This window comes from Somniosus microcephalus, chromosome 2 (genome assembly GCF_052327205.1).
Source record: "Somniosus microcephalus isolate GS21.2 chromosome 2, FLI_Smic_1.0, whole genome shotgun sequence".
In the NCBI taxonomy this organism is placed as follows: domain Eukaryota; kingdom Metazoa; phylum Chordata; class Chondrichthyes; order Squaliformes; family Somniosidae; genus Somniosus; species Somniosus microcephalus.
In genome coordinates, this window is record NC_140988.1 from 385571616 (window position 1) to 385592149 (window position 20534).

The 20534-nt window shown below is 47.4% G+C and overlaps 1 protein-coding gene across 1 annotated transcript in view; it reads right to left on the reverse strand.

Annotated features, from left to right (window-relative positions):
• The window catches only part of LOC147123836 (heat shock 70 kDa protein 12B-like), an 85085-nt gene that overhangs the window by 29090 nt on the left and 35461 nt on the right, over positions 1–20534 (reverse strand). Inside the window, exons 5-6 of the mRNA XM_085967373.1 lie at positions 6686–6790; positions 5378–5494 (exon numbers count right to left, since the gene is read on the reverse strand). Of these exons, the coding sequence (XP_085823499.1) occupies positions 5378–5494; positions 6686–6790 (222 nt within the window). The remainder of the gene's footprint in view (positions 1–5377; positions 5495–6685; positions 6791–20534) is intronic.

Consider the following 20534-nt stretch of genomic DNA (forward strand, 5'->3'; position numbering starts at 1 on the left):
TCCCTCTGGTCTCTCTCTCTCTCCCTCTGGTCTCTCTCTCTCTCCCTCTGGTCTCTCTCTCTCTCCCTCTGGTCTCTCTCTCTCTCCCTCTGGTCTCTCTCTCTCTCCCTCTGGTCTCTCAGTTCAGTTCAGTTCAGTTCAGTTCAAATGCTTTATTGGCATGAAAGTTTACAGAGAACCATATTGCCAAAGCTTACATAGCAAAAAGGTACAGTTTTCCAACATTCTGTAGGTGTCAATCGATTTGACATTTGTTGGGTATATACAATATTACTTTTAAACAATATTAATTTTAAACAGTCTTTCTACTTCATTTGGTACGTTCAATATTAATTTTAAACAGTCTTACTTTTAAACAGTCCTCAGGTTGTGACATGTTGTTACATATTTAGCCCCAAGGTATGGTCTGTCTCCTTCTCCTAGGACTAATCTCAATTTTGACAGATCATCCAATTCCTTGAAATCTGGGGTTGTTTGGCTTAGCTTGTTGAATAATATGTTTCTTGATGTGTTGAATTTTTCGCATTTTAGGAGGAAATGCATTTCTGTTTCAACCTCGCCGGCCAGACATTGATCGCATATTCTATTCTCTCTAGGCTGCCAGGATTTCTTGTATCTGCCTTTTTCAATTTCCAGTTGGTGGTCGCTTAGTCTGTACCTGGTGAGGGTCTGTCTCTGTTTTGTGTCTCTGATGGTCATGAGGTAGTCTGCCAGTTTATATTCTCTTTTTAGGGCCCGGTAACATTCTAATCTGCTTTGGCTTTCGGTTATTTTGTTCCAATGTTCCAGGTAGGTTTCTTTGCATTTTTTAATGATTTGGTTCACTCGGATTGGTGTTTGGACGGCTGTGTTGGTCTGGGGCTGGTCAGGGTCCGGCTGAGTACTTAGTTTCAGTAGCAGCTGACTCAGGGGACTCTTTTCTGGGTTTAGCTCTTGGGTCTGAAAGGCTTTGAAATGAAGGGTGTCTGGGGAGCTAGATTTGAGGTGATTTAGGAAGTTTAGTGCTCGTTTTTGGATGTTTATTATCAGTGGGTATCTGCCTAGTTCGGCTCTGCATGCATTTGTTGGCGTTTTTCTTTGGGTGCGAAGGATGCTTCGGCAGAATTCTGCATGTAGGGCTTCTATTGTGTGTTTTTCCCATTTAGTGTAGCTTTGGTGATTTAGCGGGCCCCATACTTCACTACCGTACAGTGCAATGGGCAGGATTATGCTGTCAAAAATTTTGAGCCAGATTTTGATTGGGATTTGGATGTTGTAGAATTTTCTTTTTATTGCATATAGGGCTCTTCGGGCTTTTTCTTTTAGTGCATTCACTGCTATGCTGAAGCTCCCTGATGCTGTAATAGTTAGACCAAGGTAGGTGTAGCTCATAGTGTGTCCTATAGTGGTATCACTGAGGGTAAACTGGTATTTGTTTTCCTGACATCTGGGTCTTTTCTGAAAAATCATGATGTTGGTTTTCTTTAGATTTACTGTTAGAGCCCAATTTTGGCAGTATTTGTCGAGTAGGTCTAGTTGTTGCTGTAATCCCTGTTCTGTGGGAGACAGCAGAACCAGGTCGTCCGCATAGAACAGGGACTTCACTTCTCCATCCAGGAGACGGAGACCTGGTGACTCGCTTTGCTCCAGCATGTCTGCTAATTCATTTATGTATATGTTGAACAGGGTCGGGCTCAAATTGCAGCCCTGCCGGACGCCTCTTCTCTGGGTGAAGAAATCGGTGCGTTTGTCTCCAATTTTGACCCCGCATTTGTTTTTCAGATACATTGATTTAATAAGGTCATAGACTTTGCCCCCTATTCCACACTGAAGAAGTTTATAATAGAGCCCTTCGTGCCATATAGAGTCAAAGGCTTTCTTGAAGTCGATGAAACAGGCGAATATTTTCCCATTTTTTGTTTGGTGTTTATGTTTTTCAATGAGGGTGTGAAGGGTATAGATATGGTCGGCGGTGCGGTGTTTTGGAAGAAAGCCTATTTGGTTTTTTCTGAGGATATTATGTTTGTTAAGAAAATCAAGTAATCTACTATTTAGAATACTGCAGAATAACTTCCCTAGACAACTGTTGACACAGATGCCGCGGTAGTTATTTGGGTCTGATTTGTTTCCACTTTTATATATGGGGGAGATTAGTCCTTGGCACCAGATATCGGGAAAACAGCCTGAGCGTAATATGATGTTGAATAGTTTGAGTATCGCACCCTGCATCTCCATATTGCTGAACTTGAGCATTTCATTTTTGATGTTGTCTGGGCCACAGGCTTTCTTTAGGTGGAGAGATTTTGTTTTTGTGGCCAGTTCTTTCCATGTGATTGGGGAGTCTAGAGGGTTTTGGTTGTCTTTAATTGTTGCTTCTAATGTGTGGAGTTTTTCTGTGACCTGATGTTGACTTGGGTTTGTTTTGTTTTTTGGGATGTCTTTGTAGAGGTTTTCAAAATGTGTTCTCCAGATGTCGCCATCTTGGATTGGTAATGCTTGCAATTGTGTTGTACTCAGGTTATTCCACATTTCCCAGAATTGTTTTGGATTGGTGGAGTTTTCAATTTCTTCGAGTATTTTGTGGGTATAGTTTTGTGTTTTGTTCCTAATGGTGTGTTTATATCTTTTGAGGGTTTCATTGTATCTAGTACGTAGGTCCGGATTGTTTGGTTGCCGATGCTTTTGGTTTGATATTTTTCTCAGGTCTTTTCTCTCTCTCTCTCCCTCTGGTCTCTCTCTCTCTCCCTCTGGTCTCTCTCTCTCTCCCTCTGGTCTCTCTCTCTCTCCCTCTGGTCTCTCTCTCTCTCCCTCTGGTCTCTCTCTCTCTCCCTCTGGTCTCTCTCTCTCTCCCTCTGGTCTCTCTCTCTCTCCCTCTGGTCTCTCTCTCTCTCCCTCTGGTCTCTCTCTCTCTCCCTCTGGTCTCTCTCTCTCTCCCTCTGGTCTCTCTCTCTCTCCCTCTGGTCTCTCTCTCTCTCCCTCTGGTCTCTCTCTCTCTCCCTCTGGTCTCTCTCTCTCTCTCCCTCTGGTCTCTCTCTCTCTCCCTCTGGTCTCTCTCTCTCTCCCTCTGGTCTCTCTCTCTCTCCCTCTGGTCTCTCTCTCTCTCCCTCTGGTCTCTCTCTCTCTCCCTCTGGTCTCTCTCTCTCTCCCTCTGGTCTCTCTCTCTCTCCCTCTGGTCTCTCTCTCTCTCCCTCTGGTCTCTCTCTCTCTCCCTCTGGTCTCTCTCTCTCTCCCTCTGGTCTCTCTCTCTCTCCCTCTGGTCTCTCTCTCTCTCCCTCTGGTCTCTCTCTCTCTCCCTCTGGTCTCTCTCTCTCTCCCTCTGGTCTCTCTCTCTCTCCCTCTGGTCTCTCTCTCTCTCCCTCTGGTCTCTCTCTCTCTCCCTCTGGTCTCTCTCTCTCTCTCCCTCTGGTCTCTCTCTCTCTCCCTCTGGTCTCTCTCTCTCTCCCTCTGGTCTCTCTCTCTCTCCCTCTGGTCTCTCTCTCTCTCCCTCTGGTCTCTCTCTCTCTCCCTCTGGTCTCTCTCTCTCTCCCTCTGGTCTCTCTCTCTCTCCCTCTGGTCTCTCTCTCTCTCCCTCTGGTCTCTCTCTCTCTCCCTCTGGTCTCTCTCTCTCTCCCTCTGGTCTCTCTCTCTCTCCCTCTGGTCTCTCTCTCTCTCTCCCTCTGGTCTCTCTCTCTCTCCCTCTGGTCTCTCTCTCTCCCTCTGGTCTCTCAGTTCAGTTCAGTTCAGTTCAGTTCAAATGCTTTATTGGCATGAAAGTTTACAGAGAACCATATTGCCAAAGCTTACATTGCAAAAAGGTACAGTTTTCCAACATTCTGTAGGTGTCAATCGATTTGACATTTGTTGGGTATATACAATATTACTTTTAAACAATATTAATTTTAAACAGTCTTTCTACTTCATTTGGTACGTTCAATATTAATTTTAAACAGTCTTACTTTTAAACAGTCCTCAGGTTGTGACATGTTGTTACATATTTAGCCCCAAGGTATGGTCTGTCTCCTTCTCCTAGGACTAATCTCAATTTTGACAGATCATCCAATTCCTTGAAATCTGGGGTTGTTTGGCTTAGCTTGTTGAATAATATGTTTCTTGATGTGTTGAGTTTTTCGCATTTTAGGAGGAAATGCATTTCTGTTTCAACCTCGCCGGCCAGACATTGATCGCATATTCTATTCTCTCTAGGCTGCCAGGATTTCTTGTATCTGCCTTTTTCAATTTCCAGTTGGTGGTCGCTTAGTCTGTACCTGGTGAGGGTCTGTCTCTGTTTTGTGTCTCTGATGGTCGTGAGGTAGTCTGCCAGTTTATATTCTCTTTTTAGGGCCCGGTAACATTCTAATCTGCTTTGGCTTTCGGTTATTTTGTTCCAATGTTCCAGGTAGGTTTCTTTGCATTGTTTAATGATTTGGTTCACTCGGATTGGTGTTTGGACGGCTGTGTTGGTCTGGGGCTGGTCAGGGTCCGGCTGAGTACTTAGTTTCAGTAGCAGCTGACTCAGGGGACTCTTTTCTGGGTTTAGCTCTTGGGTCTCTCTCTCTCTCCCTCTGGTCTCTCTCTCTCTCCCTCTGGTCTCTCTCTCTCTCCCTCTGGTCTCTCTCTCTCTCCCTCTATCTCTCTCTCTCCCTCTGATCTCTCTCTCTCTCCCTCTGATCTCTCTCTCCCTCTGAACTCTCTCTCTCCCTCTGATCTCTCTCTCCCTCTGATCTCTCTCTCTCCCTCTGATCTCTCGCTCCCTCTCTCCCTCTGATCTCTCTCTCCCTCTGATGTCTCTCTCCCTCTCTCCCTCTGATCTCTCTCTCTCTCTCCCTCTGATCTCTCTCTCCCTCTGATCTCTCTCTCTCTCTCTCCCTCAGAGCTCTCTCTCTCCCTCTGATCTCTCTCTCTCCCTCTGATCTCTCTCTCTCCCTCTGAACTCTCTCTCTCCCTCTGATCTCTCTCTCTCTCTCTCCCTCAGATCTCTCTCTCTCCCTCTGAACTCTCTCTCTCCCTCTGATCTCTCTCTCTCTCTCTCCCTCTGAACTCTCTCTCTCTCTCTCCCTCTGATCTCTTTCAATTTCAATTCAATTCAAGTTGCTTTATTGGCATGGTGACAAGATACATCTTATGTTGCCAAAGCACAGAAAAAGAACATATATAATTGAACTCATAAACGCAGAGCTAGACATAGTGTCTCTCCCTCTCTCTCGCTCTCTCTCTCCCTGATAGCTCTCTCTCTCACTCTCTCTCTCTCCCTCTGATATATCTCTCCCTCCCTCTGATAGCTCTCTCTCTCTGATAGCTCTCGCTCTCCCTCTGATCTCTCTCTCTCTCCCTCTGATCTCTCTCTCTCTCCCTCTGATATCTCTCTCTGATCTTTGATATAAACGCACTGACTGATTATTGACCTGGTGTCATTGCTCACCAGATACGCAGCTTCCCTCATGAACTGTTTGGCCGGTTGTTTCCAGATGGCCGGTACAGTGATTACCCAGCGCACATCGTCACTGTCCAGGGCGATCAAGAACTGGTCGGTCAACTCCTGACAACAAACAAACATAAAACTCTTCGGGAATAGTCGGAGGAAATTAGCCCAACAAAGCAGAAAGAACGAACTAGCATTTGTATAAATCAAATCCACATGTGAACCACCTCACCATATCCCTCAATCCCCCCTCACCATATCCCTCAATCCCTCCTCACCATATCCCTCAATCCCCCCTCACCATATCCCTCAATCCCTCCTCACCATATCCCTCAATCCCTCCTCACCATATCCCTCAATCCCTCCTCACCATATCCCTCAATCCCTCCTCACCATATCCCTCAATCCCCCCTCACCATATCCCTCAATCCCTCCTCACCATATCCCTCAATCCCCCCTCACCATATCCCTCAATCCCTCCTCACCATATCCCTCAATCCCTCCTCACCATATCCCTCAATCCCTCCTCACCATATCCCTCAATCCCCCCTCACCATATCCCTCAATCCCTCCTCACCATATCCCTCAATCCCTCCTCACCATATCCCTCAATCCCCCCTCACCATATCCCTCAATCCCCCTCACCATATCCCTCAATCCCCCCTCACCATATCCCTCAATCCCCCCTCACCATATCCCTCAATCCCCCCTCACCATATCCCTCAATCCCTCCTCACCATATCCCTCAATCCCCCCTCACCATATCCCTCAATCCCCCCTCACCATATCCCTCAATCCCTCCTCACCATATCCCTCAATCCCTCCTCACCATATCCCTCAATCCCCCCTCACCATATCCCTCAATCCCCCCTCACCATATCCCTCAATCCCCCCTCACCATATCCCTCAATCCCTCCTCACCATATCCCTCAATCCCCCCTCACCATATCCCTCAATCCCTCCTCACCATATCCCTCAATCCCCCCTCACCATATCCCTCAATCCCTCCTCACCATATCCCTCAATCCCCCCTCACCATATCCCTCAATCCCTCCTCACCATATCCCTCAATCCCCCCTCACCATATCCCTCAATCCCTCCTCACCATATCCCTCAATCCCCCCTCACCGTATCCCTCAATCCCCCTCACTGGGAGCTGGATTGATGGGGTCGCGAACCTATCTGATATCGGACCCCAACATGCAACAGTTGCTGGAGATTCCCATCCTTTGGGTCTGAGCTGGGGTTGACGTCCATACCCTGGGGTGAAAAGGCCAGAATTCAGCCCCCCGTGACCTCCTCCCTCACCTTTAAGGCATTCTTCCGGAAGTATCTCAGCGCGTGAGCAAACACATCGACAGCTTTCACGCTCTTCCCATTTACAGCCTCCAACTCCGTTTCCATGGTGAGATCCTAGAGAAACAGAACAGAGGATTTGAATATTAAGCATTGTAGGAAGTGTCAGAAACAGAGAGTAGAGTATCGGAAACGCTCCATGTCTATCAGCACCAGGGTACACTCCATCGCGCTCTGCACCAGGAGTATTTCTGCTCAGCAGAGAGGGATGTCCACCGTGGGAAATGGAGCACATTCCACTTCACACTCTCAGTGTCATAAGAACATAAGAAATAGGAGCAGGAGTCGGCCATTCGGCCCCTCGAGCCTGCTCCGCCATTCAATGAGATCATGGCCACTTTTCTGCCCTATCGCCATAACCTTAATATTCAAAAATCTATCGATCTCTGTCTTGAATATACTCAACAACTGAGCTTTCACAGCCCTCTGGGGTAGAGAATTCCAAAGATTCACCACCCTCTGAGTGAAGAAATTTCTCCTCATCTCAGTCCTAAATGGCCGACCCCTTATTCTGAGACTGTGACCCCTGGTTCTAGACTCCCCAGTCGGGGGAAACATCCTCCCTGCATCTACCCTGTCAAGCCCTGTAAGAATTTTGTATGTTTCAATGAGATCACCTCTCATTCTTCTAAACTCTAGGGAATATAGGCCTAGTCTCCTCAATCTCTCCTCATAGGACAATCCCCCCATCCCAGGAACCAGTCTGGTGAACCTTCGTTGCACTCCCTCTATGGCAAGTATATCCTTCCTTAGGTAAGGAGACCAAAACTGTACACAATACTCCAGGTGTGGTCTCACCAGGGCCCTATATAACTGCAATAAGACATCTTTACTCTTATACTCAAATCCTCTTGTAATAAAGGCCAACATACCATTTGCTTTCCTAATTGCTTGCTGTACCTGCATGTTAACTTTGTGATTCGTGTACAAGGACACCCAGGTCCCTCTGAACACCAACATTTCCCAATCTCTCACCATTTAAAAAACTCTGCTTTTCTATTTTTCCCTACCAAAGTGGATAACTTCATATTTCTCCACATTATATTCCATTTGTCACGTTCTTGCCCCTCTCACTTAGCCTGTCTACATCCCCTTGAAGCCTCCTTGCATCCTCCTTACATTCCCACCCAGCTTTTTATCATCAGCAAACTTGGATATATTACATTTGGTCCCCTCATCCAAATCATTGTTGTGAATAGTTGAGGCCCAAGCACTGGTCCTTGCGGTACCCCACTAGTTACAGCCTGCCAAACCGAAAATGACCCGTTTATTCCTACTCTCTGTTTTCTATCCGTTAACCAATCCTCAATCCATGTTAGTATGTTACCCCCAATCCCATGAGCCCTAATTTTGTTTAATAACCTCTTGTGTGGCACCGTATCGAATGTCTTCTGAAAATCCAAGTACCCCACATCCACTGGTTCCCCCTTATCTATTTTGCTAGTTACAACCTCAAAAAACAGATTTGTCAAACACGATTTCCCTTTCATAAATCCGTGTTGACTCTGCCCAATCCTATTATTATTTACTAAATGTCCTGTTACCACGTCCTTAATAATAGATTCTAGCATTTTCCCTACTACTGATGTCAGGCTAACTGGTCTGTAGTTCCCCGTTTTCTCTCTCCCTCCTTTCTTTAATAGTGGGGTTACATTTGCTACCTTCCAATCCTCGGGAACCGTTCTAGAATCTATGGAATTTTGGAAAATGACAACCAATACATCCTCTATCTCTATAGCCACCTCTTTCAAAACCCTAGGATCTAGGCCATCAGGTCCTGGGGATTTATCGTCTTTCAGTCCCATTAATTTCTCCAGTACAATTTTTTTACTAATGCTAATCTCTTTCAGTTCCTCATTCTCACTAGACTCTTGGTTCTCCACTATTTCCGGGAGGTTTTTTGCATCCTCTTTCGTGAAGACAGACACAAAGTATTTGTTTAATTTCTCTGCCATTTCCTTATTCCCCATTATAATTTCTCCTGTCTCAGCCTGTAAGGGACCCACATTTACTTTCGCTAATCTTTTCCTTTTTACATATCTATAGAAGCTTTTACAGTCTGTTTTTATGTCTCTCGCTAGTTTACTCTCATATTCTACTTTCCCTTTCTTTATCAATTTCTTGATTCTCCTTTGCAGAATTCTAAAATCCTCCCAATCCTCAAAGCTTACTACTCTTTTTGGCAACATTATAAGCCTCTTCCTTTGATCTAATACTATCTTTAACTTCTCTTGTTAGCCACGGTTGGACCACTTTTCCTGTGGGCTTTTTGTGCCTTAAAGGAATGTATATTTGTTGTAAATTATGAATTAATTCTTTAAATGCTAGCCATTGCTTGTCTACCATCATACCTTTTAATGTAGTTTCCCAATCTACCTTAGCCAACTCGCCCCTCATAACTATGTAGTTTGCTTTGTTTAGATTTAAGACCTTATTTCAGATTTAACTAAATCACTTTCAAGCTCAATATAAAATTCTATCATATTATCACTCTTCCCTAATGGCCCTGCCCCTTTACTACAAGGTTATTAATTAACCCTTTCTCATTGCACAATACGAGATCTAAAATAGCCTGTTCACTAGTTGGTTCCTCAACATACTGACCTAGAAAACTATCTTGCATACATTCCATGAATTCATCCTCGACACTATTACTGCAAATTTGGTTTGCCCAGTCTATATGGAGATTAAAGTCCCCCATGATTACTGTATTGCCCTTGTTACATGTGCTTCTAATTTCCTGATTTATACTCTGCCCTACATTACAACTACTGTTTGGTGGCCTATAAACAACTCCCACCAATATTTTCTGCCTCTTGCTGTTTCTTAGCTCCACCCAAACTGATTCTACTTCTTGATTTTCGGAGCTAAGATCCTTTCTCTCTACTGTCTTTATCCCATCCTTTATTATCAGGGCTGCCCCTCCTCCTTTTCCATTTTGCCTATCTCTTCTAAAAGTTATGTATCCTGGAATATTTAGTTCCGAACCCTGGCCACTTTGCAACCATGTCTCCGTAATGGCTCCGTCATTAGATCAAACCTGTTCATTTCTATCTGCGTTATTAATTCATTGTAGGAACGGAGGTTCCTATCAAAAAGACTGAGTTCGACTCAGGCAATTAAAATAATGAACTGTAATGAAACGAATTGAGTTTAAACTGGAAACTGCTAGAACACATCAATAACAGGTCGACTCTCCCTGAGGGCTCCACGAGGACTGATCCTCTGGTCGGAAGACTGACGTCATGACGTCATCACGTTCTTCCCGCCATTGGGGCATCACGTGACTAACGGCATGACGTCATCACGTTGAAACCACGCTGTAAAGGTAACTAGACATTGTACAGTCAAACAGTGTCATTAAAGGTACAGGCACAGACAGTAACTACATTGTTGTTAAAGGAATTATGTACAACCGCTCGGAGTCCTTTGGTGGCTCCGCCACATGCGCCCCCCAAGAATTGTCTTTAACAGAAAAAGTGAGGCGAGGAGGAGGCCTGACAAGCCTGTCCGATCGACTTCGATACCCTGGTGGAGGAAGTTGATGACCGGTGGTCGAGTTGGCAGTCGGTTGTGGCTGAGCAGGCGCGGCGAGCGCGGTCGAGTTGGCAGGCGTCTTTGGTTGATCTGGTGCGGCGGCTGCGGGCGGTCGGCCACGTTTGGGTGGTTGAGCGACTACAACAGGGTGGTCCAGGTCCAGGTGAGCCGGCTTCAAGCGGTCCACCGAGATGTGATCCGGCTTCCCTCCGACGTCGACCGAAAAGGATTTGTCTCCTGGTTCGATGACGCGGAAAGGACCAGTGTAAGGGGGCTTGAGCGGATCCCAGTGAGCGTCATGGCGGATGAAGACATACTCCGCATTCTTCAGTCCCCGGTGGCACGTAGGAGTTCTGCAAACTGTGATTGGACGTAGGTATCGGAGCAAAGCATCTGGCCACTTCCTGGTGGCGAACGAGTTGCTGGGAGGCGGACCATGGCTCTGTGGGAGAAGGGAGGAAATCTCCTGGTACACGGAGCGGCTGGCCATAGACGAGTTCTGCTGAAGACGATTGTAGGTCGTCTTTGGGTGCCGTACGAAGACCCAAAAGGACCCATGGGAGTCTGTCCACCCATCCTGCACCTTGAAGACTGGCCCGAAGGGCGGCTTTAAGCGACCTGTGGAATCGCTCGCAAAGGCCGTTTGCCTGAGGATGATAGGCGGTGGTGCGATGAAGTTTGGTACCGAGCCCCTGAGCCACAGCATTCCAAAGACCCGAGGAAAATTGCGGCCCGTGGTCAGAGGAGATATCTGCCGGTACTCCAAAACGGGCAACCCAACAGGAGATGAAAGCTCTAGCGACGGCTGCCGAAGTGGTGGAAACCAAAGGAATTGCCTCTGGCCACCTAGTGGTGCGGTCCACTATGGTGAGGAGATGAGTATAACCCTGAGAAGGCGGAAGCGACCCCACGAGGTCCACTTGCACGTGGTCGAAACGACGCTCCCGAACAGTGAACGCAGCCACTGGAGCCTTGACATGACGCTGGACCATGGCCTTCTGGCATACGACGCAGGTATTAGCCCAGTCACGGACATCGAGGTGCATACCTTTCCAGACGAACTTAGCCGACATAAGCCATTGCGAAGCCTTCATCCCAGGGTGCGACAACCCGTGTATGGCATCAAAAACCTTCCGGCGCCATGCGACTGGCACGATAGGTCGAGGAACTCCCATGGAAAAGGTCGAGGAACTCCCATGGAAACGTCGCAAAGGAGCGTGGCACCTGCAGCCTGGAAGATGACGTCGGTCGCTTGGAAGCTAGAGGGAACGGTTCTATATGATTGGACCTCCGAGTCTGAGGCCTGATCTGCAGCCATGAGGGCGTAGTCGATCCCCAGGTGCACCGCGTGGACCGTCGCACGGGAGAGGCAATCTGCCACCAGGTTGTCCTTACCAGACACATGTTGAATGTCCGTGGTAAATTCGGAAATGAACGTCAAGTGACGTTGTTGACGAGCGGACCATGGTTCGGCGGTCTTGGCCATGGCGAACGTAAGGGGTTTGTGGTCGACAAAAGCCGTGAAGGGACGCCCCTCCAATAAAAACTGAAAATGGTGAATGGCGAGGAAAAGGGCCAGTGGCTCCCGATCGAAGGTGCTGTACTTTTTTTCATTCTTTCGTAGTTGACGGCTGAAAAACGCCAGCGGTTGCCACGTGCCGTTGACCCACTGTTCTTGCACTGCACTGATGGCGTAGTCTGACGCATTGGTGGTAAGGGCGATGGTAGCACCTGGAAGTGGGTGCGCCAGCATGGTTGCGTTGGCCAAAGCGTTCTTGGTGTCGCCGAACGCCTGGACCATCTCAGCCGTCCAGCTGATTGGATCTTTACCGGACTTGCCCTTGAGGGCCCCGAACAAAGGTTGCATGAGTTGAGCCGCCTTGGGGACAAAACGGTGGTAGAAGTTGACCATCCCCAGGAACTCCTGCAAGGCCTTGACTGTCGACGGCCACGGGAAAGAGGTAACCGCCTCAACCTTCGTTGACAAAGGGACGGCACCATCCGATGTTATGCGATGTCCCAGGAAGTCGATCTGTTGCAGGCCGAACTGGCACTTGGCCGGGTTGATGATTAAACCGTGTTGGCTGAGGCGCGTAAAGAGGGAACGCAAATGGGAGATGTGCTCCTCCTTGCTGGCACTGGCGATAAGAATGTCGTCAAGGTAGACGAAGATGAAACGCAGGTCTCGAAGAACGGAGTCCATTAAATGCTGGAACGCCTGTGCTGCGTTCTTTAAGCCAAACGGCATCCGCAGGAACTCAAAGAGGCCAAAAGGGGTGATGACCGCAGTCTTCGGGACGTCTTGTGGATGCACTGGAACCTGGTGATATCCACGGACGAGGTCGACTTTAGAGAAGATAGAATTTCCCGCCAAATGGGCCGAGAAATCCTGGATATGCGGGATCGGGTACCGATCCGGAGTGGTGGCGTTGTTGAGGCGTCGGTAGTCACCGCATGGCCGCCAGCCACCGCCTGGTTTCGGCACAATGTGGAGAGGCGAGGACCAGGGACTCTTGGATCGCCGAATGATCCCGAGCCGCTCCATCGTGTCGAACTCGCCTTCGCAGCTGCGAGCTTGCCGGGTTCGAGCCTTCTAGCCCGCGCATAAACCGGGGAGCCAGTAGTGGTGATGTGATGTTCGACACCATGTTTCGTTGCCGAAGAGGAGAAGGTGGGCCTTGTCAGCTCCGGAAACTCCCCGAGGAGCCACGTGAAGTCATCCGGAGGAGGGAAAGCACAGGCAATGGAGCGCGCCACGAAGGTACCGTGGAAGCACGGGATCGAGTGGAAGGTGGCCGCGTTGATCAGCCGGCGGTGCCGGACATCGACTAGTAGGCTGTTGGCACACAGAAAATCTGCCCCTAGGATAGCCTGTGAGACTGTGGCCGTGACGAATTCCCAAAAGAAGCGCTGACCGCCGAAACAGACTTCGACCCGCCGCTTTCGGAACGTTCGAATTGCTGCGCCATTAGCCGCTACGAGGGAAAAACCGAGGTTCCCAGTCTGCATGTCGAGCTTCGACACAGGTAGAATGCTACACTGTGCCCCGGTGTCACAAAGAAAACAGCGGCCCGAGAGGGAATCGGTGATATAGAGGAGTTTCCCTGTAGAACCGACGGCCATCGCCACCGTGGAACGCCCGTTAGACTTGGTCATCCGTCGCCAGAGACGCCGCCTGCGCTTTCTTGGGTTTTTTTGGGCGAAAAACTGCAGGGGGAGTGGCAGCGTCGTGCTTTTGTGCCAAAACGGGTGTGGTAGGAGCACCAGCCCGCTGTAGGAGAAGCCGGAACCGCGTCTGTGGGGGATGGGCGCCTCGTGGCCGCGCAGCACTGCTGGGTAACCGTGAAAATCTTATCGGCTTCGGCCGCAAGCTTGGCGCAGTCTGTAATGTCGGAGCTGGCCAGGGCAGCCTGAACCTGTTCAGGCAGTTGATAGAGGAAAAGCTCCCGGAAGAGGAAACATTCCGGTTCAGCACCCAAGAGCGTGAGCATTTGGCTCATGAGCTCGGACGGTTTGGAGTCCCCGAGGCCAGGCAGTGTGATGAGCCGGCGAGCGCGCTCCGACTTTGATAGCCCGAAAACCTGAAGCAACCGCGCCTTAATTGCATCATACTTGCTGTCAGTAGGAGGACTACCGAGGAGGCTGATGATCCGTGATGCAGTTGCGCTGTCGAGGGCGGAGACCATGTAATAATAACAGGTCTGATCCGCGATGATGTTCCTAATGGCGAACTGGGCTTCAGCCTGGATAAACCAGGCGTCTGGTTGTTGCTCCCAGAACTGCGGCAGTTTCAGCGTGACGGCGTTTCTGTCTATGTTGAATCTTCCACGAAAATCGTTCGTAGAAGTCGGGGTCACCAATGTAGGAACGGAGGTTCCTATCAAAAAGACTGAGTTCGACTCAGGCAATTAAAATAATGAACTTTAATGAAACGAAACAAGTTTAAACTGGAAACTGCTAGAACACATCAATAACAGGTCTACTCTCCTCGAGGGCTCCACGAGGACTGATCCTCTGGTCAGAAGACTGACGTCATCACGTCATCACGTTCTTCCCGCCATTGGGGCATCACGTGACTAACGGCATGACGTCATCACGTTGAAACCGCGCTGTAAAGGTAACTAGACATTGTACAGTCAAACAGTGTCATTAAAGGTACAGGCACAGACAGTAACTACATTGCTGTTAAAGGAATTATGTACAACCGCTCTGAGTCCTCTGGTGGCTCCGCCACATCATCTATTTTGTTGCGAATGCTTTGCGCATTCAGATATAGTGCCTTCAGCTTTGACTTTTTTCTATTTTTCCCTGATGTCACCTTAGTCACTGATGCCTTATTACCTTTGTTACTCTCTCTGTCCCTTCCTGACCCACTCTGCTTATTTTTACCCAAAACTCTACTCTGCTCTAGAGCCTTGACATTTCTCTCACTGCTTTTAAATTTACTCTTTCCTGAATCCTCCCACCGCCCCCTTCATTAGTTTAAAGCTCTGTCTACTGCCCTAGTTATTCGGTTCACCAGGACACTGGTGCCAGTGCCCATGAACTGAAACCCCTTCCTCCTACACCACACTTTCAGCCACGCATTTAAACCTCTAATCTGTTTGTCCCTATGCCAATTTGCCTGTAGCTCAGCTAACAACCCAGAAATTATTACCTTTGAGTTTCTGTTTTTTAATTTGGATCCTAGCTCCTCAAACTCCCTCAGCAGAACCTCATTTCTAGTTCTCCCTATGTCATTGGTTTCTACGTGGACCACGACAACTGGATCCTCCCCCTCCCACTCCAAATTCTTCTCCAGCCACGAGGAGATGTCCTTAAACCTGGCACCAGGCAGGCAACACAACCTTTGCAACTCTCGGTCACGGCTGCAGAGAACAGTATCTATTCCCCTGACTATACTGTCCCCTACCACAACTACATAAGAACATAAGAAATAGGAGCAGGAGTAGGCCAATCGGCCCCGCGAGCCTGCTCCGCCATTCAATAAGATCATGGCTGATCTGATCCTAACCGCCAATCCACTATCACAGAACCATCTCCTGAATCTAACAGAATTAGACACACGAACTAGGAGCAGGATCAGGCTACACGGCCCCTGGGCCCGCTCCGCTACCCACAGGGCCATGGCCGATCCGAACCTAGACTCATGTCCAAATTCCTGCCCGCTCCCCGTAACCCTTAATTCCCTTTACTTCTAGGAAACTGTCTATTTCTGTTTTAAATTTATGTAATGATGTAGCTTCTACAGCTTTTTGGGGCAGCATATTCCATGGACCTACCACCCTCTGAGTGAAGTAGTTCCTCCTCATCTCAGTTTTGAAAGAGCAGCCCCTTATTCTAAGACTATGCCCCCTAGTTCTAGTTTCACCCATCATCGGGAACATCCTCCCCGCATCCACCCGATCCAACCCCTTCACAATCCTATATGTTTCAATAAGATCGCCTCTCATTCTTCTGAACTCCAATGAGTAGAGTCCCAATCTACTCAACCTCTCCTCATATGTCCATCCCCTCATCCCCGGGATTAACCGAGTGAACCTTCTTTGTACTGACTCGAGAGCAAGTATGTCTTTTCTTAAGTATGGACACCAAAACTGTATGCAGTATTCCAGGTGCGGTCTCACCAATACAACTGAAGCAATACCTCCCTATTTTTATATTCTATCCCCCTAGCAATGAAAGCCAACATTCCATTGGCCTTCTTAATCACTTGCTGCACCTGCATACTAACCTTTTGAGTTTCGTGCACCAGGACCCCCAGATCCCTTTGTACTTCAGTACTTTCAAGTTTCTTGCCATTAAGATAATAACTTGCTCTTCGATTTTTCCTGCCAAAGTGCATAACCTCACACTTTCCAGTATTGTATTCCATCTGCCAAATCTCTGCCCACTTACTTAGCCTGTCTATGTCCCCTTGCAGGTTTTTTATGTCCTCCTCACTCACTACATTCCCCCCCATCTTAGTATCATCTGCAAACTTTGATATGTTACACTCAGTCCCCTCCTCCAAATCGTTAATATAGATTGTAAAGAGTTGGGGACCCAGCACTGACCCCTGCGGAACACCACTAGTTACTGATTGCCAGTCTGAGAATGAACCATTTATCCCAACTCCCTGCCTTCTGTTAGATAGCCAATCCTCTATCCATGCCAGAATATTACCCCCAATCCCGTGATTTTTTATCTTAAGCAATAATCTTTTGTGTGGCACCTTGTCAAATGCTTTTTGGAAGTCTAAATACACTACGTCCACTGGTTCCCCTTTATCCACCCTATATGTTACTTCCTCAAAGAACTCCAGCAAATTTGTCAAACATGACTTCCCCTTCATAAAACCATGCTGACTTTGTCCTATTAAATTATGATTATCCAAATGTCTTGTTACTGCCTCCTTAATAATGGACTCCAAAATTTTACCTACCACAGATGTTAGGCTAACCGGTCTATAGTTTCCAGCCTTCTGCCCTTTTTAAATAAGGGTGTTACATTAGCAGTTTTCCAGTCTGCTGGGACCTTTGCCGAGTCCAGGGAGTTTTGGAAAATTATTACCAATGCATCCACAATCCCTACCGCCACTTCCCTCAAGACCCTAGGATGTAAGCCATCCAGTCCAGGTGATTTATCCGCCTTGAGTCCCATTATTTTACCGAGTACCACTTCCTTAGTGATTTTGATCGTGTTTAGCTCCTCCCCCCCCATAGCCCCCTGTTTGTCCAGTGTTGGGATATTCTTAGTGTCCTCTACTGTAAAGACTGATACAAAATATTCATTCTGTGTTTTTGCCATCTCCATATTTCCCACCATTAATTTCCCGGTCTCATCCTCTAAGGGACCAACATTTACTTTAGCCACCCTTTCTCTTTTTATATAATTATAAAAACTCTTACTATCTGTTTTTATATTTTTTGCTAATTTACTTTCATAATCTGTCTTCCCTTAATCAATCTTTTTGTTATTTTTTGCTGTCTTTTAAAGTTTTCCCAATCCTCTATCCTCCCACTAGATTTGGCTACCTTATATGCCCTTGTTTTTAGTCGAATACTATCCTTAATTTCTTTACTTAGCCACGGATGGCTGTCTTTTCTTTTACACCCTTTTCTTCTCAGTGGAATATATATTTTTTGGAAGTTGTAAAATAACTCCTTAAATGTACACCACTGATCATGTATCGTCTTACCCTTTAATCTATTTTCCCAATCCATTCTACTCAATTCCGCTCTCATACCTTCATAGTCTCCTTTATTCAAGCTTAGCATGCTTGTTTGAGATCCAACCTTCTCACCCTCTAATTGAATATGGAATTCAACAATGTTATGGTCACTCATTCCAAGGGGATCCTTTACTAGGACATTTTTAATTAATCCTGTCTCGTTACACAGGACCAGATCTAAGGTTGCTTGCCCCCGGTCGGTTCAGTTACACACTGCTCAAGAAACCCATCCCTAATACACTCAATGTACTCATCCTCAAGGCAGCCCTGCCCAATTTGATTTGTCCAATTAATATGATAGTTAAAATCCCCCATAATTATAGATGTTCCCTTATTACAAGCCTCAACTATTTCCTGATTGATACTCCGTCCAACAGAGTTGCAACTGTTCGGGGGCCTATAGACTACGCCCACTAGTATTTTTTTCCCCTTATTATTCCTTATCTCCACCCAAACTGTTTCATTATCCTGATCTTTTGACCCAATATCATTTCTCTGTATTACAGTGATTCCTTCCTTTATTAACATAGCCACCCCACCTCCCCTTCCTTCCTGCCTGTCCTTCCTGATCGTTAAATAACCTGGTATGTTTAATTCCCAGGGATTGTCACCCTGCAGCCATGTTTCTGTAATGGCCACAAGATCATACCCATATGTAGTGATTTGTGCCATTAACTCGTCTATTTTGTTACGAATGCTACGTGCATTCAGATAGAGAACTTTCAAATATGTTTTGTGACACTTAGTTCCTGCTTTTGCCCTTTTTATTACTTTACCTTTTACTCCATACCTTCTGCCCCTTCCTGACACGCTCTGGTTTTTAATTTCCCCACTGCTACCTAAGTCTATGACCTTCTCTGTTGTCATTTCTATTATTTGCTCTCTTGGAACCTCCCCCCCACTAGTTAGTTTAAAGCCCTCTCTACTGCCCTAGTTATATGATCCGCCAGGTCTCTAGTCCCAGCACTGGCCAAGTGAAGCCCGTCCCAATGGAACAGCTCCCTCCTGCCCCAGTACTGGTGCCAGTGTCCCAGGAAGCAAAACCCATTTCTCCCACACCAGTCTTTGAGCCACGCATTTAGCTCTCTAATTTTATTTGTCCTAGCCAAATTCGCTCGTGGCTCAGGTAATAATCCAGAGATTATTACCCTTGAGGTTCTGTTTTTTAATTTGACCCCTAGCTGCTCATACTCCTTTAACAGAACCGGCTTCCTAGTCCTATCTACGTCGTTTGTACCAACATGGACCACGATAACTGGATCCACCCCCTCCCACTGCAAGTTTCTTTCCAACCCAGAGGAGATGTCCTTAACCCTGGCACCGCCTTAACACAGCCTTCGGGACTCTCGCTCTCGGCTGCAGAGAACTCTATCTATCCCCCTAATAATACTATCCCCTACCACTACAACATTTCTATTTACTCCCCCCTCTTGAATGGCCCCCCATTCCACGGTGCTGTGGCCAGCTTGCTCATCCATCCTGCAGGCTTTTCCCTCATCCACACAGGCAGCAAGAACCTCATAGCTGTTGGACAAGAGCAGAGGCTGAGGCTCTTCGAGCGCTGCACCTGGGGTCCCCTTACCTGCCTGAGTTGCAGTCACACCCTCCTGTCCCTGACCACTAACCAGAGCTGTACCACTACCTAACCTAAGGGGTGTGACTGCCTCCTGGATCAAAGTGTCCAGGTAACTCTCCCCATCCCTGATGATCCGCAAAGTCTGCACCTCAGACTCCAGCTCAAAAACTCCGAGCTGAAGTTCCTCAAGATGCAGGCACTTACTGCAAACGTGGTTGTCCAGGATCACAATGCTCTCCACAAACCCCCACATGCTGCAGTTGCGGCACACCGCCTGCACTGCCATCGCTATATGACCTTGTTTCATTTAATTAAATTTATTTAAATTTGTATTTAGGTAACATAGTTTACTGTGTAGTTTCTTGACTACTTACTTGATCTAGATTAAGTTAAGAGTACTGAAATTAAATATCTACCTGTAACACAAAGAACTACAAGTAGTGTAGACAAAAAGCAGCAACTCCTTCCTACTTGTTCCCAATTCCCATTCCTTCCCAATTCCCGCTCTGTGCAGACCGTATTAAGCACCCTAGGGGCAGGTACAGCACAGGTTAGATACAGAGTGAAGCTCCCTCTACACTGTCCAATCACACACTCCCAGGGCAGGTACAGCACAGGTTAGATGCAGAGTATAGCTCCCTCTACACTGTCCTTAGACTGTGACCCCTGGTTCTGGACTCCCCGACCATCGGGAACATCCTTCCTGCATCTAGTCTGTCCAGTCCTGTCAGAATTTTATAAGTTTCAATGAGATCCCCTCTCATTCTTCTAAACTCCAGCAAGGATAAGCCCAATCGACCCAATCTCTCCTCATACGTCATTCCTGCCATCCCAGGTATCAGCCTGGTGAATCTTCGTTGAACTACTTCCATGGCAAGAACATCCTTCCTCAGATAAGGCGACCAAAACTGCACACAATACTCAAGGTCTGGTCTCACCAAGGCCCTGTACAACTGCAGCAAGACATCCTTGTTCCTGTACTCAAACCCTCTCGCTACGAATGCCAACATACCATTTGCCTTCTTAATCACCTGCTGCACCTGCATGCTTACCTTCAGCGACTGGTGCACAAGGACACCCAGGTCTCGTTGCACTTCCCCTTCTCCCAATCTATTGCCATTCAGATAATAATCTGCCTTCCTGTTTTTGACACCAAAGTGGATAACCTCACATTTATCCACGTTATATTGCATCTGCCATGCTTCTGCCCAATCACCCAACCTGTCCAAATCTTCCTGGAGTCTCTCGACATCCTCCTCACAGCACACACGCCCACCCAGCTTTGTGTTGTCTTCAAATTTGGAGATATTACATCTAGTTCCCTCGTCTAGATCATTAATATATATTGTGAATAGCTGGGGTCCTAGGACCGATCCTTGCGGTACCCCACTAGTCACTGCCTGCCACTCGGAAAAAGACCCGTTTATTCCAACTCTTTGCTTTCTGTCTGCCAACCAATTCTCTATCCAAGTCAA